We start from the raw sequence: 20,323 nt of genomic DNA, 5'->3' as shown, positions 1-20,323 counted from the left end.
CGCTCCTCCTCGCGGCTGACGAACATGCAGCTGATTATCTCCTCTCGCTCCGCTGGGGGGGGGGGGGGAAAGAAACAACAACAACAACACATAAAATAAACCATTAAAACTAAACGCTGGTGCGTATGTTGCGCGTGCAGACTTGAGGAGGCGGAGTCACCTCTGCCCAGCAGCCAGCGGTAGTAGAACCAAGCGCTCTGGTCGTTCGGGTCGGTGAAGAACGCGTTCTGCACCAGCTCGTATTCTGGAGAAAAAGATTATTCGTGATGAATGTGTGTTGAAATTACACACAATGTGTGTACTATTACACACTACTATTAACAACCACCCCCCCCCCCCCCCCCCCCCCCCCCCCCCCCCTGTGACATCACGTAGTCTGATTAATTGTACATATTTCTTTTTTTTTGTCTTCCAGCATCTTGATTACCAAATAATCCATTTATTCTTTTGTCAAAAAAAGCTTCACGAACAAAATGTTTACATTTTTTAAATTTAATGAATGAAGCTGTGAAATAAAATCATTCTTTTTTTAATTATTATTATTTTATGTTTCGTTTTCACGCCTTCGTGTTTCCGTGTGAATTTAATATTCCAGGCCCAAACACACACTCCCGAAAAACTAAAGAAGCAAACCCTCGTGGATTTGATGTTTTGCAAAGTGTCAGATCGCCCCCTGTCTGCAGCCGAGAGGTACTGCTGGACCGTGTCGCCGCTCACCTTTGAGGAGCTGCTCCTCGCAGACGCGATGGGAGCGGCTCTGCGGGGAAGGCGGCGGGGAGGAGGAGGCGCGGCGGGGAGGCGGCGCCGGCTCCTCGGGGGACTCCGGGTGGAGCAGCGGCAGCAGCGTGCTGCGGTAGTGCCAGCTGGAGTAGTTGGAGAAGTTGGAGCCGATGAGGCGGTCGGTGAACGCCAGCTCCTGGTCCACGGGCACGCCGGACATCTTCACCACCACTCGGCGATAGTCCCAGCAGTGGACTGGAGGAGGGGCGGGGGGGGGAGGTGGGGGGAGCAGGGAGTGAGACGTGGTCGGAGAAAGAAAAATAAAAAGGGGTGAAGGTATCAGATCTTCTCGACTCCGTCACTCACAGTTGCGGTCGTCCAGGCTCAAGCAGCGGTCGCACAGGCCCAGCTCCCGGGCCCAGTCCGGTCGGGGCAGGCGGTTCGAGACCCAACCCCGGTGGTGCCAGCTGCCGTACGACTTGGGGTTCACTTTCAGGCAAGACTCCAGGAAGGACAGCTCGGCCTCGTAAATCTTCTGCACTTCGTCCTCGTCCCTAGAGCGACAACAACGAGAAAAATATTTTTAAAAAACACCGTCCTCCCGTCACGTCTCTGGTGGTTTACCAGTCAGACTCGGTGACGGGCAGGAGGCGTGGTGACCTCTGACCTCACGGTCTCCAGGTGCATCAGGGTCTCTCTGCGGTAGTTCCACAGGGTTCCGAAGTCCGGATTGGACGAGAGGAGCTGCTGAGTAACCTGGAGAGCCCCCTCATCCCAGATGCCCTCCTTTCTCTGGAATACAGGAAGTGAGAGAGAGAGAGAGAGAGAGAGACAGGAACGAAGGAAGGAAGGAAGGAAAGTAGAATGTAAAGAAGGGAGCAAAGAGAAAGAAGGAAAGGAAAAAAGAAAATAAGGAAGGATGGAAAGAAGTGATCATAGAGATAGAAGGAAAGAAAGGAAGGAAGGAAAGAAGAAGGAAAGAAAGGGTTGATGAAAAGAAGGAAAGAAAGGAAGGAAGGAAAGAAGACGGAAAGACGGATGAAAGAAGTGAGCAAAGAGATAGAAGGAAGGGAAGAAGAGGGAAAGAAAGAAAGGATGGATGGACAAAAAGAAGCAAAGAAAGGAAGAAAGAAAAAATAAGGAGGGAAAGAGAGGGAGGAAGAGATGAAGGAAAGAAGGAAGGAAATATATAAATAGATCTATAAATACATGTTGATGTAAATGTAACCGATTGTGTGAAATGACGTCGCCTCATGTGACGTCACATATCCTGTGATGTCATCATAATGATGACGTCACAGGATATGACATCACAGGATATGACATCACATATCCTGTGATGTCATCATCAGATGTTTATAGAATAACGACCTTGGAGAAGCAGGCGTCTCGTGCAGCCAAGTAGACCTTCAGCTTCTTCTCCCGTTCCTTTCTTTTCTCCTCCTCCTGCTGGGCTGTAGACTTCACCTTCACTCGGCCATGCTGTCGAAAGAAACAACAACAACAACAACAACAATAGAATGATAATCACTGCAGGAGTTGTTATATTAGGATATCCTTTTGTTTAGTTTAATTAGGTGTTGTTGTTGTTGTTGTTGTTGTTGTTGTCCAGGTATACTTGGACAACAACATGGTTTGTTAATTTGTTTATGAATTGGGTAACACTGTGGGCACCTGGGGTTATATGTAAGAGGGGACAGGTACAGGACCAGCATGCACCTGGGGTTATATGTAAGGAGAGACAGGTACAGGACCAGCATGCACCTGAGGTTATATGTAAGGAGAGACAGGTAAAGGACCAGCATGCACCTGGGGTTATATGTAAGGAGAGACAGGTACAGGACCAGCATGCACCTGGGGTTATATGTAAGAGGGGACAGGTACAGGACCAGCATGCACCTGGGGTTATATGTAAGGAGAGACAGGTAAAGGACCAGCATGCACCTGGGGTTATATGTAAGGAGAGACAGGTAAAGGACCAGCATGCACCTGGGGTTATATGTAAGGAGAGACAGGTACAGGACCATCATGCACCTGGGGTTATATGTAAGGAGAGACAGGTACAGGACCAGCATGCACCTGGGGTTATATGTAAGGAGAGACAGGTAAAGGACCAGCATGCACCTGGGGTTATATGTAAGGAGAGACAGGTACAGGACCAGCATGCACCTGGGGTTATATGTAAGAGGGGACAGGTACAGGACCATCATGCACCTGGGGTTATATGTAAGGAGAGACAGGTAAAGGACCAGCATGCACCTGGGGTTATATGGAAGGAGAGACCGGTACAGGACCAGCATGCACCTGAGGTTATATGTAAGAAGAGACAGGTAAAGGACCAGCATGCACCTGGGGTTATATGGAAGGAGAGACAGGTACAGGACCAGCATGCACCTGAGGTTATATGGAAGAGGAGACAGGTAAAGGACCAGCATGCACCTGAGGTTATATGGAAGAGGAGACAGGTAAAGGACCAGCATGCACCTGGGGTTATATGTAAGAGGAGACAGGTAAAGGACCAGCATGCACCTGGGGTTATATGTAAGAAGAGACAGGTAAAGGACCAGCATGCACCTGAGGTTATATGGAAGAGGAGACAGGTAAAGGACCATCATGCACCTGGGGTTATATGTAAGAGGAGACAGGTAAAGGACCAGCATGCACCTGAGGTTATATGTAAGAGGAGACAGGTACAGGACCAGCATGCACCTGGGGTTATATCTAGGAGCAGACAGGTAAAGGACCAGCATGCACCTGGGGTTATATGTAAGAGGAGACAGGTAAAGGACCAGCATGCACCTGAGGTTATATGGAAGAGGAGACAGGTAAAGGACCAGCATGCACCTGGGGTTATATGTAAGAGGAGACAGGTAAAGGACCAGCATGCACCTGAGGTTATATGGAAGAGGAGACAGGTAAAGGACCAGCATGCACCTGAGGTTATATGGAAGAGGAGACAGGTAAAGGACCAGCATGCACCTGAGGTTATATGGAAGAGGAGACAGGTAAAGGACCAGCATGCACCTGAGGTTATATGGAAGAGGAGACAGGTAAAGGACCAGCATGCACCTGGGGTTATATGTAAGAGGAGACAGGTAAAGGACCAGCATGCACATGGGGTTATATGGAAGAGGAGACAGGTAAAGGACCAGCATGCACCTGAGGTTATATGTAAGAGGAGACAGGTACAGGACCAGCATGCACCTGAGGTTATATGTAAGAAGAGACAGGTAAAGGGGGTTATATGTAAGAGGAGACAGGTAAAGGGGGTTATATGTAAGAAGAGACAGGTACAGGACCAGCATGCACCTGGGGTTATATCTAGGAGCAGACAGGTAAAGGACCAGCATGCACCTGGGGTTCTATCTAGGAGCAGACAGGTACAGGACCAGCATGCACCTGAGGTTATATGTAAGAGGAGACAGGTAAAGGACCAGCATGCACCTGGGGTTATATGTAAGAAGAGACAGGTAAAGGGGGTTATATGGAAGAGGAGACAGGTAAAGGGGGTTATATGTAAGAGGAGACAGGTAAAGGACCAGCATGCACCTGGGGTTATATGTAAGAAGAGACAGGTAAAGGGGGTTATATGGAAGAGGAGACAGGTAAAGGACCAGCATGCACCTGGGTGGGCCTATGTTTTGAGGCAGCACAATAGGAACCACTACAATAGGAACCACTACAATCCCACCATGCACAACAGGAACCAAAGCAGTGACTATTGCTTTGAGCCAATGAAACATCGCTTACCATCTTCCTTCCTGTTTATGGAGAAGACTTTCCCCCAAAAGATCTGTTTGAGAAGGACACCGAGGAGTTACCTTCAGGGTTATGTTATTAATAACTCTTAAGTTTATATCTGGTCCTCAGTGTTTACATGTTTAGTGAAAACACTGCAGCTAGCAGCCTCATTAGCCCCGCGCCCAGTAAACAACAACACTGAAGAACAGAACAACAGTCGCCTCCGACTGTAATATATAAATATAAACATATATATATATATAATATAATGTCACGACACGCGCACCTGTCCGTTTCTTCCCGTGGCTTGTTGTCAGTGTCGTTTGATTTGTCGTGTCACTATCAGGCTTTCTGACGACTACAATTATTCACTTCCGGCTCGGGAAATCTACGTCACTGCGAGCGTCATCTCGAGCGCGACGGCAGGCGATTTTTGTCGCCCTCTGGTGGACAATACGGCGAACAGCAGGAACACTCATAATACAACAGTGGAAGAAGTATTCAGATATTATACTTGGTGGTAAAAATAGCATTTTTAAATGTATCTAAGTATATTTACTCAAGTACTGTACTTATTTTTTTTCGGATTAATTACGCAAAATAACAAATAAATTATGATTATTCATATTTTATTATATTTATTTTTAATTATTATTATTTTATATTAAGCCACCCAGCGGTAAATTAGGTAATTTAAATGAGCTCCAGGTACAAGTCCATTAAACTCATTAGAACACATTAACACATCAATAATAATAATATACTAAATATGATATAATATTCTGAAATGGGCCATTATGCATAATGAGTACTTTTTGTATATTTTGATACTAATACTTTTGTACTTTTTAAAAAGATTTTGAATGATGCCTTTTCACTTGTAATTGAGTATTTCTACACTTTAGTATTAATATTTTCACTTAATACTTCTTACTCTTAATGCTACAATGTACACAAGTAAACACATTAAAAATCATACAAAAGTTTATGCATCAAAATATACTTAAAGTACCAAAGGTAAAAGTAAAAACTGTGCCGAATCATATAGTGTATTATATTGCAATGCACTATATTTAACATTGTTTACTAAATATATATAAAGAAGAAAAAGAGAATCTAAACATTTATAGGCAAAAAAAGAGATAAAATACATAATAAAGTAGTATAAATCAGATGGTTATTGTAAATTAATACACTGAATGAAGTAAATGTATATAGCTTCAATATCAATAAAAACCCAGATTGACGATCATTCGCCTTTAATTTCTTTAGAGGACGTAAAATCACGATAATCAGTCGCATCCAATAACAAGTTTGCTACATTATGAAAACAATATATTGTGTAATTAATGTTTTTTTAAAGGGCAGGAGATCTGGTTCAGTTTAATGATTGTAATGTTTTATTAGAATATAATCACTTTCATCATTATGATGATGACATCACAGGATATAAGGCGACGTAATTTCACACGTTCAGTTACATTTACATCAACATGTATTTATAGATCTATTTATATCTTTCCTTCACTCTTCCTTCTTTCTTTCCTACCTTCCTCTCTTTCTTCCCCTCCTTATTTCCCTCTTTCTTTCCTTCTTATTATCCTTCCTCTCCTTATTTTCTTTCTTCCTTTCCTTCTTTCTCTTTGCTCCCTTCTTTACATTCTTCCTTCCTTCCTTTCCATCTTTCTTTCCTTCCTTCCTTTCTTTCTTGCTGTCCGTCTTCCTGTTGTCAGTTTTTCACCCCCATTAATTAAACATAGTAACAGAAAATACAATTAGAAATATAATTATGTACAAAAATCAAGAAATATAAATATAGAGAAAAATAAATCTACACTAAAAATACAAAATATAAATCGTTTTTTTTTGCTAATTTCTTTCTTATATCTTTCCTTCCCTCTTCCTTCTTTCTTTCCTAGCTTCCTCTCTTTCTTTCCCTCCTTATTTTTTTCTTTCTTTCCCTCTTTCTTTTCTTCTTCTTTCCTTCCTACCATCCTTTCCTTATTTCCCTTTCTTTCCTTCTTCTTTCCTTCCGTCCATCCTTTCTTTCCTTCTTTCCTTTCCTTATTTCCCACTTTCTTTCCTTCTTCTTTCCTTCCTTCCACCCTTTCTTTCCTTCCTTTCTTTCCTTCCATCCATTATTTCCCACTTTCTTTCCTTCCTTCCACCCTTTCTTTCCTTCCTTCCTTCCTTCCATCCATTCTTTCCTTCTTTCTATCCTTCTTCTTTCCACCCTTTCTTTCCTTCCATCCATTATTTCCCTCTTTCTATCCTTCTTCTTTCCTTCCTTCCTTCGTTTCCTTCTTTCCCTCTTTCTTTTCTTCTTCTTTCCTTCCTACCATCCTTTCCTTATTTCCCTTTCTTTCCTTCCTTCCTTTCCTTATTTCCCACTTTCTTTCCTTCTTCTTTCCACCCTTTCTTTCTTTCCTTCCATCCATTCTTTCCCTCTTTCTATCCTTCTTCTTTCCTTCCTTCCTTCGTTTCCTTCTTTCCCTCTTCCTCTCATTCTATCTCTTTGCTCTTGCTAATTTCTTTCCGGTCGTGACATTAATTAAACACCAAAATTAAAACTTGTTTTTGTCATCGTGAGACGCGGCGGTCGACCCTGGAAATGTTTCTTATGAACGAATCTCAGGTTGTTTTTCTCCGACCGCTCGTTGTACCGAACAAGGAAGTCAACGTTGTCCATTTGAGTGCTTTTATGTGTCGGAGGTCAAAGTAAATACAAGAGGCATGAATGCTCTTTGTTAGACCGTGTTTTCACCAAGTCGAGGCCAGCATGAAAGAAGGAAGAAGGCAGTTCGGTATAAAAAAACATCACATTTTACCTCCTCGCCATAGATGGAATACACATCGCTCATAATGACGGAGTTTGATAACTGAATGGATCATTTTGCTTCAGAAGTGAAGAAGCGTGACATAATCAAGAATCTGCAACTTGCATGAATTAATGAGAATTTCAGATATTCCTGTGAGCAAAAACAAAATGTATTCCCGTTCAAGAATTGAGCCAAAAGCGAATGAGAAAAAAAAACGTAAAAAAAAAAAAAAAATCCCCTTAATGTATATTCTTTGCATTTAAAGTGCATAAAGTTTATTTTCACACCAATGGAGGCGACTCATTCATGATTATTCTTCTACTTCGGAGTCCAGGTCGTCGTACGGCAGCACCGATCTGTAGCCGGACGTCTGAGAGAAGTTCAGGGTCATCTGGTTGTCGAAGTTTCTTCCGATCTTAATCGTGGAAAGCCAACCGAGAACGTTGTTGAAGTGGCTCGTTGGATCCTCCCTTTGAGGCAGAGAGCCGGCGACAGATGGATCCGGATTCTCTCCTTTCACTGTGAATTAGACCAGACACACGACGCTCAGTGCTGCTGGTGACGGACAGGAGAAGCCCCGCCCCTTCGGGTGGAGCTCGTTAATTACTGAATTATGTTTGGGAAAATATCGTAAATTACTAAATTAGGTTTGTGAAAAGATCGTAACTTACTAAATAGTTTTGGGAAAAGATCGTAAATTACTAATTAGGTTTTGGAAAAGATCATTAGTTACTAAATTAGGTTTGAGAAAAGATCGTAACTTACTAAATAGTTTTGGGAAAAGATTGTAAAATACTAATTAGGTTTGGAAAAAGATCGTAACTTTCTAAATAGTTTTAGGAAAAGATCGTAAATTACTAATTAGGTTTTGGAAAAGATCATTAATTACTAAATTAGGTTTGAGAAAAGATCGTAACTTACTAAATAGTTTTAGGAAAAGATCGTAAAATACTAAATAGGTTTGGGAAAAGATCGTTATTACTAAACTAAATAGGTTTGGGAAAAGATCGTGAAATACTAAATTAGGTTTAGGAAAATATCGTATATTACTATGTTAGGTTTAAGAACATATCGTAAATTACTAGATTAGGTTTAGGAAAAGATCGTAAATTACAAAATGTTGTTTTAGGAAAAGATCATGAAATACTAAATTAGGTTTGGGAAAAGATCGTAACTTAGTAAATAGTTTTGGGAAAAGATCGTAAAATACTAAATAGGTTTAGGAAAAGATCGTAAATTACGAAATTTTGGGAAAAGATTGTTTTAAGATGATTGATGCTAACTCGGCTATTATATGTGAAGAATATGAGAATCACGTGACTCACGACTGACGTGACAAAATCTCTCCGTTCACTATCATACTTTTTTTTTTCCTGAAACGCGTTCTCATGGCGAACACTGGAAAGGGGCGGGACTTAGCCTCACTGTGATATAAATAGGAATCCCATGTATACTCACAGTCTGGGATGAAGAAGTCCATGCTGCCCAGCAGAAGACTCGAGGATTTCATTTCGATGTCTTTATCCAGCTTTTCAATTTCCTCTTTGATTTTCAAGGATAAGATGTCCTCCTTCTCCTTTCCATCCTTCTTCTTAAAGCCAATACCCTTGGCTGAAAAAATTAATAAATAATCAGAAACAACAGAATATCGACGGGAGAACAAATCATTCATAAAACACTCACTCAGTGACATGGATCTCGTGCTCCTCTTGCTCCCATTGACCTCCTCCTGCAGCTCGAGGAGCGTCTCCCTGAAGCCCGCCATCAGCTCCAGCTCCCTCCTCTTGTACTCCTCCCCCAGGCGCTGCTTCAGCACCAGCTTCAGCTGCCTCCTCCCGAAGTTCTCCTCGATTCTCGGGTAGACGTCGCCCATCTCGGGGCGGAAGAGCCGGCCGTCGTTGGCCGCCACCATTTCCTCGATCTTCTCGAACAGCTCGATCACCTGACCCGGGTCCGTTTTCTTCGCGTTGTTCACGACGTGGTATTTGTCCTCGCACTTGTCGATCAGCCAGCGCAGGGCGCCGTGCTCCCTCTCGATGTGCTCCTCCACGGACTCGTCCGCCAGATGGTCTCCGTACGTGAACAGAACCACGGCGTGTTTCCAGATGGCGGCCTCGAAGAGGTTCATGCGCTCCTCCAGGGCGGCCCGCTGGGCCTCTCCGAAGGTCAGGTCCAAGGGGACCACCAGCAGCACGGCGTGGACCCCCGCGGGGCTCAGCGAGAGGCCGCGGGCTATTTCTCGGTCCCTCTCTTTGGAGCAGTAGAAGGGACTCTTCCTCCAGCCCGGGGTGTCGATGACCGTGACCACCCTGCCGGCCACTTTCCCTGTCTCCATCTGACACGACTCGTTCTCGCAGGTGGCGAACACTTCTCTACGGAGGAGGTTATTTCCTGTCGCGCTCTTCCCAAACGTCTTCTGGCCGAGCATCACGATCGTGAGCTCCTGTAGTTCTTGACTGTTGTCTGAGGAGAAGAAAAACAACAACTGCAGGGTGAAAACATGCTTACGTTGCAGTACAGATTCATAAAAGGTTGCTTGACCCTCGTTAAAGATGCATTGCGTAGCCAGAACCTTTGTTTAAAACATTTAAAATAACCAAAAGAATGTGAAAAGGTTACAGTGTTGACCTGATGTACCTGTAGCCCCGCCCCTAAAGCATCCCCTGCTTTATGGTCTGTTTGACTAAATGGACCACAATTTACTAAATGAACATCACGCTGTATTGAAGAAGACTCGAAACTAGAGATTGAGACCAAAAACTCATGTTTACAATGTTTACTGAGGGAATAAATCAAGAGAAGTAGAGTCATTTATATAGACTTCTATACAACCAGAGGAGTCGCCCCCCTGGTGGTCAGGAGAGAGAATGCAGCTTTAACACATGAAGCATAGACTTCTATACAACCAGAGGAGTCGCCCCCTGGTGGTCAGGAGAGAGAATAATCAAGAGAGAAGTAATTTTCTCATAGACTTTCATGAACCATTTGTACCTCTGAGGATTTTTCTTTTGGCCACGACTTGACTTTTCCTCACGTGCGCCGCTTCCACCACGCTTGATCTTCTCTCTTCGATCGTCAGAAATATCTTGCCGTCTGGGACAAAGTAATCCCCACCGTTTCCAGCCACGGTCTCGGTGATCTTCTCCAGCATCTCCGCGATCTGAGTCCCATCGTCGGCATTCTTGTTATCGATGACGTGGTACCTGTTTCCGCACCGGTCGACCAGAGACCTCAGCGCCTCCCCTTCGCCTTCGATGTACTCCTCCACGGTGTGACTTCCCAGCCAGTCGCCTCTGGTGAAAACCACAACCGTGCGTCTCCACACTCCTTCTCCGAGAAGCTCCACGTGCGTCGTCACCGCTTCCAAGTGATTGGCGTTAAACGACGCGTCCACGTCGATCACAAGCAGGAAGACGTGCGGCCCGGGGAGGCACAGGAAGGGGCTGCGTATCACTTCCTCCCTGGTCGCCTCGGGGGTCTCCAGCACGGAGAAGCCTTTCCACCAACCCGGCGTGTCAACGACGGTTATCGCCGTTGAGCCCGCGAAACCGTGCCGGGCCACCGAGTGCGCCGTTCTTTTCCCGTCTTCTTGCTCTTTGAATCCCAGGACAGAGTTCCGCAGCAAGGTTTTCCCAACGCTTCGGCTTCCCAAGAGAACCACGCGGAGCTCCGGGAGGGTATTCATCTCTTCTGGTGGGACGAAGACAAAGTGAGATTATTGAATTCAACGTAGAAGAGACAAACTAATGTTAAGCAATTCATTAATACATGATGAATTGCTTAACATTAGTTAATGGTAATTTTATTTAGAAAGATCCATCAATGCTTTGACCAGTCATTTATATAGACTTCTATACAACCAGAGGAGTCGCCCCCTGGTGGTCAGGAGAGAGAATGCAGCTTTAACACAGGAAGCATATACTTCTATACAACCAGAGGAGTCGCCCCCTGGTGGTCAGGAGAGAGAATGCAGCTTTAACACATGAAGCATAGACTTCTATACAACCAGAGGAGTCGCCCCCTGGTGGTCAGGAGAGAGAATGCCGCTTTAACACATGAAGCATAGACTTCTATACAACCAGAGGAGTCGCCCCCTGGTGGTCAGGAGAATTAAGTTTTTAAGACACTTCATCATCGGTATTACTGAAATTTGAGGAGGCAATACATTGAGGTGCATTCTAATCATTGAGAGGTTAATTGTAATCAAATCGTGACGCAGGTGGAGATTCACACCTCAATCATTCTAAGGGAAAACATGATTTGCATAGATCGCCCTAAGTGACGCATACAGGCCCTTTAAGTGCATCCAATGTGACCCTCACCTGGAATGAGTGTCCTCATTAGTGATCTCTGTTCTTGGGACCTCCCCCTTCTCACTTCCGCCCTCTCGGCCACCTCTCGCTGCGTCTCTTTAATGGCGCTCAGCGTCTGCTCGTCCACCTGGTAGCACCTGCCGCCGTTGTCCCACGTCAGCTCGTCCACCTTCTGCAGCAGCCGCGTCACCTGACCGCCGTCTCCCCGGTCCTTGTTGTTGAACACGTGGTAGCGGTTCCTGCATCGCTCCGTCAGCCGCCTGAGCGACTCGCCCTCGCTCTCGATGTGCTGCTCGATCGTCTTCCCGCCCAGGAAATCCCCGCAGGTGAAGAGCACCATGGTGTGTCGCCAAACCCGCTCCCCGAGGAGCTTCATGTGCTCCTCCACGGTCCTCTTGCTCTCCGCGGAGAAGGCCGAGTCCACGGGGACAACGAGGAGGAAGACGTGCGGGCCGGGCGGACACCTGGACGCGTTGAGTTTAAACCGCCGCTTGTCCCCCTCCGGGATCTCGGTGAGGGAGAGGGAGTGGCTCCACCCCGGAGCATCGACCACGACGAGCCGCCGGCCCTGCACCGCGACGTGCCTCACTTCGGTCTGAGTGGTTCTGGTTCGGCCGCACTCGAACCGATCCTTTCCCAGGATGGTGTTGCCGGAGACGCTCTTGCCGGCCCAGCGCCCGCCGATCAGGATGAGTCTGACCTCCGCCAGGGTGGCGCTCTCGCTCCCCTCTGGAAGAACAAAAGAACTCTTTTTATTCAAATTTCGGGGCACCAGAAACTTTGTGAAAACGGCTTCCTCGGCTTGACGATAATGGATTTCGTTGCGATCAATTTGCTTTTCATTCAAACGACTGCAGGTCTCACGCCGAGCGTCACTAAAGACGAGGCAGACGGGATAAACGAGGAAGACGAGGTCACGGCGGGCGCTGCCTCGGCTGCTTCTCCTGACTGACGGAAGAGGAACCTTTTGGTGAACTCGTGCTTGTGTGGTACCTCTGGGACTTCCTCTGGGAGTTATTTTTGACTCTTTTGATCACTTTTCATTTGAGAGACACAGTCGGAAGACTGTCAGTAAATTGAGATTTCAAAGACTTTAAAAACATTTTTAGAATGACCCTGAACCAAAACAGAATAATAATAATAATAAAGACAAGATCAAAAGACACTTGTAGTAGACAAGCAGCAATTGTGCATTGCATTGCACAACGACCTCGAGGTGCGTCTATTTCCCTCGTGATTAAGTATTTACTCTAAACTGTTCGGGTGGAGTTTCAAACTTGCAAGGAAGAGGAATGTTTTGATAACCTGACGGTAATCTAAAAGCGCAGTTTCTCTTAACTGGCAGTCAAATCCGGTTGAACTGGTTTTTGTTGGCATCAGTCTGCAGGCGTCCGTGTTTCCTTTTAATGCGAAGCAAGACTCAGAGTTTGGGGAAATGAATACGTCGTGCGGACGGCGTACCCCTTGTTTTGATCTCACAGTAAACAACTTATAAAGGGCATGAACGAAAGGGAACACCACGAGCTTCGAGAGCTGATCCGAGCTGTAAAGAGAAGACAAAACAGGGGCACCTCGAATGCATCACGAAAAAAGAGCACAAAACAAACGTTTCCGCCTTAACTGATTCACAAGATGGAGGTGAGGTAAGTGTTTACACTCGAACCAAAAACACGTCTGAGCGTCGCACCGATCGAAAAACATAATCACAACGATATGAAGAAGAAGGCCTTTTGAAAAAGATCCATTGGAACAACACATTGATTCCTCGTTACTTTTAAAGCACGTAGACGATTGAATTTTCATTTTTTGAGAGTGAAACTCACCGAGATCGTTTTCCATTTTCACCCCTCTTCTCTTCTCAAAAGCTTCAGTCGAGCGTTTGTCCTCGAGGGGGGAAATATTTGAAGGGAAACGGGGTCTCTGGCCTATTTTAACGGCCTCCTCTCCACAGCTTTGAGGGAAGGAGTGAAACAACAGAGCGAACGGAGAGTCTCACATTACAGAGGGAACCGGTTCCACTGGTCACAACACGCAACGGATGACGAATAGACCTGAACAGACTTCCATAGACAATAACATGCTTACGCAACCGTTGGTGTCTTTGGAAGTCTGTTTAGGACCCAAGGACATGGTCTAACCTCAAACCCAGGACATGGTCTAACCTCACACCCAGGACATGGTCTAACCTCACACCCAGGACATGGTCTGACCTCACACCCAGGACATGGTCTACCCTCACACCCAGGACATGGTCTAACCTTACACCCAGGACATGGTCTAACCTCACATCCAGGACATGGTCTAACCTCACACCCAGGACATGGTCTAACCTCAAACCCAGGACATGGTCTAACCTCACACCCAGGACATGGTCTAACCTCAAACCCAGGAGATGGTCTAACCATACACCCAGGACATGGTCTAACCTCACACCCAGGACATGGTCTAACCTCACACCCAGGACATGGTCTGACCTCACACCCAGGACATGTTCTGACCTTACACCCAGGACATGGTCTAACCTCACACCCAGGACATGGTCTAACCTCACACCCAGGACATGGTCTGACCTCACACCCAGGACATGGTCTAACCTCACACCCAGGACATGGTCTAACCTCACATCCAGGACATGGTCTAACCTCACGTCCAGGACATGGTCTAACCTCACACCCAGGACATGGTCTACCCTCACACCCAGGACATGTTCTGACCTTACACCCAGGACATGGTCTAACCTCACATCCAGGACATGGTCTAACCTCACACCCAGGACATGGTCTACCCTCACACCCAGGACATGTTCTGACCTTACACCCAGGACATGGTCTAACCTCACACCCAGGACATGGTCTAACCTCACACCCAGGACATGGTCTAACCTCACACCCAGGACATGGTCTACCCTCACACCCAGGACATGTTCTGACCTTACACCCAGGACATGGTCTAACCATACACCCCGGCCCGTTCACTCCGCTCTTCATCTACCAATCGACTTGTGACCTTTCGTCGGAAACTAAAAACACATATTTTCTGACTGTACCTTGAATAAGACCAATTAGCAGATCAGTGGCACTTGAATGTCACATACTTATGGTATTGCTTATGGTATTTTTGTAGTTTGGGCTTTCTTGAAGAAACGTTACTTTCTTGATCCTTGTTGTTCTGAGTTTGTACTCGTGGTTTATTGCACTTATTGTAAGTCGCTTTGGATAAAAGAGTCAGCTAAATGACATGTAATGTAATGTATCACTGAAGCTGATCCAAGAGGCTTTTTAAAGAGTTTATTTAATTTGAGGGTGAATTTGTTCATCTGAAACTATTGAAGATATGCATTAATTCTGTGTAAAAGTGTGTGAGAGAACTTTACAAACCAAGGGCAGGAAATGTAAAAAAAAAAAAAAAAAAAAGAGTTTGGGTCCTTGCGGCCCTTCTTGAAGAAACCCGACCCGCTTTGTCACGTGACCAAATCAATAACTACAAACTGTCAGAAAACAGCACCGACTGAACCGCCCCCCAGGGTCGGTCGGTCTCCAAGCGTTCACAACGACGGCGGTCCTTTTAAGCTCCGGGAAACAACTGTTTATCCAACAGGTCGGACATCTCCATCCAGGACAGGTCCCACTGCACCTCCGTCACCTCCTGGTCGGTCGCAGGAAGCTCCACCTCCGGAAGGGTCTCTTTGGAAAGGGGCCAACGGCGACGGGTGCAAAACGTCCGGCACCTTTCGCACAAAGACAACAATCAGGGAAGCGTTCGCCGGGGCGATTCGTGGCGGGCTGGCAGGTTTTTTATAGAGACTGACCTTTGGTGGCGAGCTAGCCACACAGTGAGAGGAATGAGGAAGAGAAGGACGACTACGCAGGAGATAAGGATCCATTTCCAGGAGCCTGGCGAGGAGAACAAACGATGTTTGTTTTAGTGTCAGTTGAACCAGGAAGTGCATCACTCTCTATTATATTATAGGTGCTTATGTTACAGTACAAGTTAATAAAAGGTTGTTCAAAGCAATGCAACGTGTATGATTAAGAATTTTAGTTTAAAACATTTAAAATAAATAACCATTATCAGGTGGCAAGGTTACAGTGTTGACCATATGTCGTCACTGGTAGACCTGTCAATCACCTTGTCGCCCCGCCCCTAAAGCATACCCTGCGTTATGGTCTGTTTGACTCTAAATGACCATAATGTACTAAATGAACATCACGCTGTATTGAAGAAGACTTGAAACTAGAGATTGAGACCAAAAACTCATGTTTGCAATGTTTACTGAGGGAATAAATCAAGAGAAGTAGAGTCATTTATATTGACTTCTATACAACCAGAGGAGTCGCCTCCTGGTGGTCAGGAGAGAGAATGCAGCTTTAACACATGAAGCCTAGACTTCTATACAACCAGAGGAGTCGCCCCCTGGTGGTCAGGAGAGAGAATGCAGCTTTAACACATGAAGCGTAGACTTCTATACAACCAGAGGAGTCGCCCCCTGGTGGTCAGTAGAGAGAATGCAGCTTCAACACATGAAGCGTAGACTTCTATACAACCAGAGGAGTCGCCCCCTGGTGGTCAGTAGAGAGAATGCAGCTTTAACACATGAAGCATAGACTTCTATACAACCAGAGGAGTTGCCCCCTGGTGGTCAGTAGAGAGAATGCAGCTTCAACACATGAAGCATAGACTTCTATACAACCAGAGGAGTCGCCCCCTGGTGGTCAGTAGAGAGAATGCAGCTTCAACACATGAAGCATAGACTTTACTTTTCAGAACCGGAGTTTGCTGCCTGATTACGTATTCCCTATAAAACTCTAATTAATGTATTGACAAAACAAAATAATGTTACCAATAGTGGAGGCTGCTGTCCCGTCTGTTGATGTGAAGTTTAAGCCTAAAACACAACAATCGACATCTTTCACTGGTCCGCCTATTTCACACAAAGCACAGTGGTGAATATTGATGAAGCCAGACAGCTGACCTGGATCAGGTCTCACTGACAACCAGGTTTCTGGACTCTCCATCTCGCCGGACGTACACTTGTAGTAGCCTTCATCGCCCCGCGTCACATTCTCAATAGTCATCTTTGTTCCCCCGTCTGAGCTGGAGGAGCTGTTAGTGGCGACTTCAGCTCCGTCTTTAAAGAAGGTTGTTTTGCTGTGATTTTCTGTCCAGTACTGACAACACAAAACCACTTCATCACCCTCCATTACGGGGGACGCCGGAGTCTTCAAGATGACGCCGCCATCTGTGGGACAAAGACAGTCGACATTGTACTCGCACACCACATTTAAACCCTCAGAGGCAAATTGTGCAGCTGTTAAAATAAAATAAAGATAAATGTTCCGTCTCGGTGCTCCTGTGATTTTTGTATTTAAATGAGGTAATCATCAGACATTTGGTGCCAAATTGGCCCCTTTTTATGCAAATAGTTGTTATTACAATAAATGAATAAAACTCCACAAAACTCCACAAAAATAAAGAAAGAAATTCTTCATAGTTCGGTTAAGGCAACAGAACTACTTTATTAGCTTAAGGAAAAGATTGTTTGGTTTAACTTTAATACGGAAGTGCAGATGTCATGTTTTGTACTTACTGGCGCAACAAAAAGTGGATTTTTCTGCTTTTTTCCTGCTGTATGAAAACAGCAGTTGTTGAAAAACACAATTTATAATGAACATGTTTCACCGTTTATAACTCTACACTAAAGTGAGCAGTGAAAATCACAAGGTTATACATTTGTGCAGAAGAAAAGAAGTCCCGATCTCAGCAAATGTCGTGACTATTTACGCAAAAAAATAAAATAATGGCCTCCGACCGCGTGGCCTCGAGGCTCAGAATCGGACTCACGGCTCACTATGACGTCGACGGCGTTGCTGCGGCCCCCGGCTCCCTCGCACCAGTACAGCCCGGCGCTCTCGGCGGCGGCGGTGAACGCGCACGCGTCGGGCCCGTCCGCGGCGACGTCGCCCCCTAGCGGCGAACACCGGTCGGTGCGTATGACCCGCGTGCCCTTCGCCGCTCGCCGCTCCCCGCTCCACCGCCTCAGCGTCCAGGCCGGGGGGCACCGCGCCGTGAAGCGCTCCCCTCTGAAGAGCTGCCGGCTGCCGGGAGTCAGAGTCAGGAGGGAGGAGGGAGGAGGCGTCTCTGGAGGAGACGAGGGAGACGGTCATACATATATAACATATATATACGTATACATATATGATGACTCAATGTAACTTTCTGACCCAGGCTAAGCTTCAATTTAATAGTAATGTGTTTTTAAAATGAGGCAAAAAATATAATATATTGAAAAAATTATCTGTTGCGTCCACAAACGAGCAGAATATGGAGTTATAACCGACCGGTGTGACGCTCATATGAGGCTCATCAACATGTCGTGTCCCGTGCTGCCTTCAGGTGCTGCAGGGATTTCAAGAACTGAAGGAGACGTTTTTTTCACACAGATTCACGGATCGGTGCCGACTCGAGCCGCTCACCTGTCACGCTGAGCACGGCCGGCTCGCTGAGCAGCGCCACAGGGGTGGCGTTGCTCGCCCGCCGCTCGGCTCGGCACCGGTACCCGCCCGCATCCTCCCGCGTCACCGCGACGATGGAGTAGCTGTCGCCCGAGACCCGGTGCCGGGGGCTCGGGGTCAGGGTCTGGGTCTGGGTCTGGGTCTGGATCGGGGTCGGGGGTCGGGCTTTGTGCTTGAACCAGCGGTAGCCCCACGCGGACCCGGAGCTCGACTCCACGAGGCACCGCAGCAACACGCACTCGCCGACGTAGACGTTTGACCCCGGAGGCCACAAGGTCACGCTGACCTTCAGGGTCTCTGCGGGAGAGACGGGGACTTCCATTATGGGATGTGTGTGTGTGTGTGTTTGTGTGTGTTTGTGTGAGTGTCTTTGTGTGAGTGTGAGTGTGTGTGTTTGTGTGTGTGTGTGTGTTTGTGTGAGTCCTTCAGATGTACCTTCAGATGGAGCGACTTGGAGATTGAATGCACCTGAAACACAAAGAAATTATTTCACACAAACACATTCAAAACACGCACACGCACGCACGCACGCACACACACACACACACACACACACACACACACACACACACACACACACACACACCTCTTTAACCCTAACCCTAACGTCCTTGGGGGGGGTCTCTAATTCTGCTGAGACATTCCTCTCAGTGTGACATGGAGGACAGCTTCCTGTTCCTTAATGACACTGTTTGTACTGCTACTCATCCCCATGGGAACGGAGGGAATGTACACACACATGCTGTGTTTCCCTGTGAGACAAACACACACACACACACACACACGTACGGTAACAGTCATGATACTCACACATTGACTCATTTATACACATTTATTAATAAAAACTATATATTATGAAGCTTTATGCAGAGGGGTTAGTTCACACAGCATTCAGAGACTCATTTATACACATTTATTAATAAAAACTATATATTATGAAGCTTTATGCAGAGGGGTTAGTTCACACAGCATTCAGAGACTCTTTTATACACATTTATTAATAAAAACTATATATTATGAAGCTTTATGCAGAGGGGTTAGTTCACACAGCATTCAGAGACTCTTTTATACACATTTATTAATAAAAACTATATATTATGAAGCTTTATGCAGAGGGGTTTGTTCACACAGCATTCAGAGACTCTTTTATACACATTTATTAATAAAAACTATATATTATGAAGCTTTATGCAGAGGGGTTTGTTCACACAGCATTCAGAGACTCATTTATACACATTTATTAATAAAAACGGAAGTTTCATGATGATATCTATATGGTTGATATTTTACCCTGTTGACCTGTAATGAAAACATGTATCCTGTAGGTCCCAGTCTGGTTTAATCTGGTTTACTCACCCAGCAGAGAGGAGATGAGGACGATGTTCATTCTGTCGGACGTCCAAAATCAGATGAGCTCCTCTGTGATTTACTTATTTATACTTATATATATTTAAAAAAAGAGAGAGAGAGAAAGGGCCAATACTTGTGATTTGAAGACTGAAGAGCAGAAGCTCATATCTCTGAGGCGGAGCTTCGGCCAGAGATGGTCATCTCGCCGGAGGCATTTCCTTCCTCCGTCAGGCGGTTACCGGGCGGAGTCTTCAGTCCGGGGGGGCATGCGTTGGGGTCAAGAGGTCAAGAGGCCGAATATCCACAAACACGACCAACGAGCTTCGTACCTGTGACCTGCTGAAACGATTGGAAGTTTATTTCTCAGTTTGCGTGCTGCTGGTGTGTTTTTTAAATTTTTTTTGAAGTCAACTTCTGCTTTTATATCTTCTCATTGAGGTTTTTGAATTTTTTTTGTCATCTTTTGTTTTCTCCACTTATCTCCTGAGTTGTTGCTCATTTTCCCTTTGGGGAATATTTCTTTTTTTAAAATTCCGTTTAATCCAATCGGTTAAAATCAGATGAAGTTTTGTTTAATTAAATAAGGGAATAATATAATAATAACCCCCCCAGTCAATAAAAAAAATATTTAATTTGTATTATTATAACCACGATAGCAGCATTCTCTATCACCTTGATTCAGACTAAAATATCTCAACAAATTTTAGTATAGATATAAAATGATATAACGACATTCGTGGTTCCCAGAGGATGAATCAGACTCTGGTGACCCCCTCTGACTTTTTGGGAGGTGAAAGTTGTCACTTATCCTGTGAAGTAAATCAACACATACTGGATGTATGTGTTAAAACTGCATTCTCTCTCCTGA

At 45.5% G+C, this 20,323-nt stretch overlaps 3 protein-coding genes across 5 annotated transcripts in view; all 3 read right to left on the bottom strand.

Annotated features, from left to right (window-relative positions):
• rabggta (Rab geranylgeranyltransferase subunit alpha) overlaps window positions 1-4,868 on the bottom strand; it is a 9,816-nt gene extending 4,948 nt beyond the window's left edge. For both annotated transcript variants that reach the window (XM_034531537.1, XM_034531538.1), the window contains exons 1-8: window positions 4,748-4,868; window positions 4,471-4,513; window positions 2,092-2,202; window positions 1,388-1,512; window positions 1,087-1,274; window positions 718-975; window positions 161-244; window positions 1-52 (exon numbers count right to left, since the gene is read on the bottom strand). The exon at window positions 1-52 is cut by the window's left edge and continues 31 nt beyond it. In XM_034531537.1, coding sequence (XP_034387428.1) covers window positions 1-52; window positions 161-244; window positions 718-975; window positions 1,087-1,274; window positions 1,388-1,512; window positions 2,092-2,202; window positions 4,471-4,473 — 821 coding nt within the window. In that variant the 5' untranslated portion in view covers window positions 4,474-4,513; window positions 4,748-4,868. The remainder of the gene's footprint in view (window positions 53-160; window positions 245-717; window positions 976-1,086; window positions 1,275-1,387; window positions 1,513-2,091; window positions 2,203-4,470; window positions 4,514-4,747) is intronic.
• A 1,807-nt stretch (window positions 4,869-6,675) lies between these two features.
• Window positions 6,676-13,778, bottom strand: LOC117730086 (GTPase IMAP family member 8-like). Of its 2 annotated transcripts, none has more exons than XM_034531592.1 (6): window positions 13,417-13,778; window positions 11,603-12,322; window positions 10,272-10,967; window positions 8,964-9,743; window positions 8,739-8,891; window positions 6,676-7,799 (listed from the first exon to the last, which is right to left on the bottom strand). In XM_034531592.1, exons 1-6 carry the CDS (start codon window positions 13,430-13,432, stop codon window positions 7,591-7,593), a joined length of 2,574 nt encoding a protein of 857 aa, XP_034387483.1. In that variant the 5' UTR covers window positions 13,433-13,778; the 3' UTR covers window positions 6,676-7,590. The 2 variants fall into 2 exon arrangements, with proteins under 2 accessions (XP_034387483.1, XP_034387482.1); XM_034531591.1 differs by having other exon boundaries at window positions 6,907-7,799; window positions 10,272-10,970.
• Window positions 13,779-14,830: 1,052 nt separating this feature from the next.
• On the bottom strand, window positions 14,831-18,612 carry LOC117730087. The gene is made up of 6 exons (XM_034531593.1): window positions 18,067-18,612; window positions 17,435-17,731; window positions 16,566-16,832; window positions 16,434-16,478; window positions 15,402-15,486; window positions 14,831-15,320 (listed from the first exon to the last, which is right to left on the bottom strand). Exons 1-6 carry the CDS (start codon window positions 18,425-18,427, stop codon window positions 15,158-15,160), a joined length of 1,218 nt encoding a protein of 405 aa, XP_034387484.1. The 5' UTR covers window positions 18,428-18,612; the 3' UTR covers window positions 14,831-15,157.
• Window positions 18,613-20,323: the final 1,711 nt, after the last annotated feature.

The sequence above is a fragment of the Cyclopterus lumpus genome, chromosome 4 (genome assembly GCF_009769545.1).
Source record: "Cyclopterus lumpus isolate fCycLum1 chromosome 4, fCycLum1.pri, whole genome shotgun sequence".
NCBI lineage: Eukaryota > Metazoa > Chordata > Actinopteri > Perciformes > Cyclopteridae > Cyclopterus > Cyclopterus lumpus.
The sequence above is the reverse complement of the archived record's forward strand: the minus strand, read 5'-3'. Positions and strand labels throughout refer to the sequence as shown.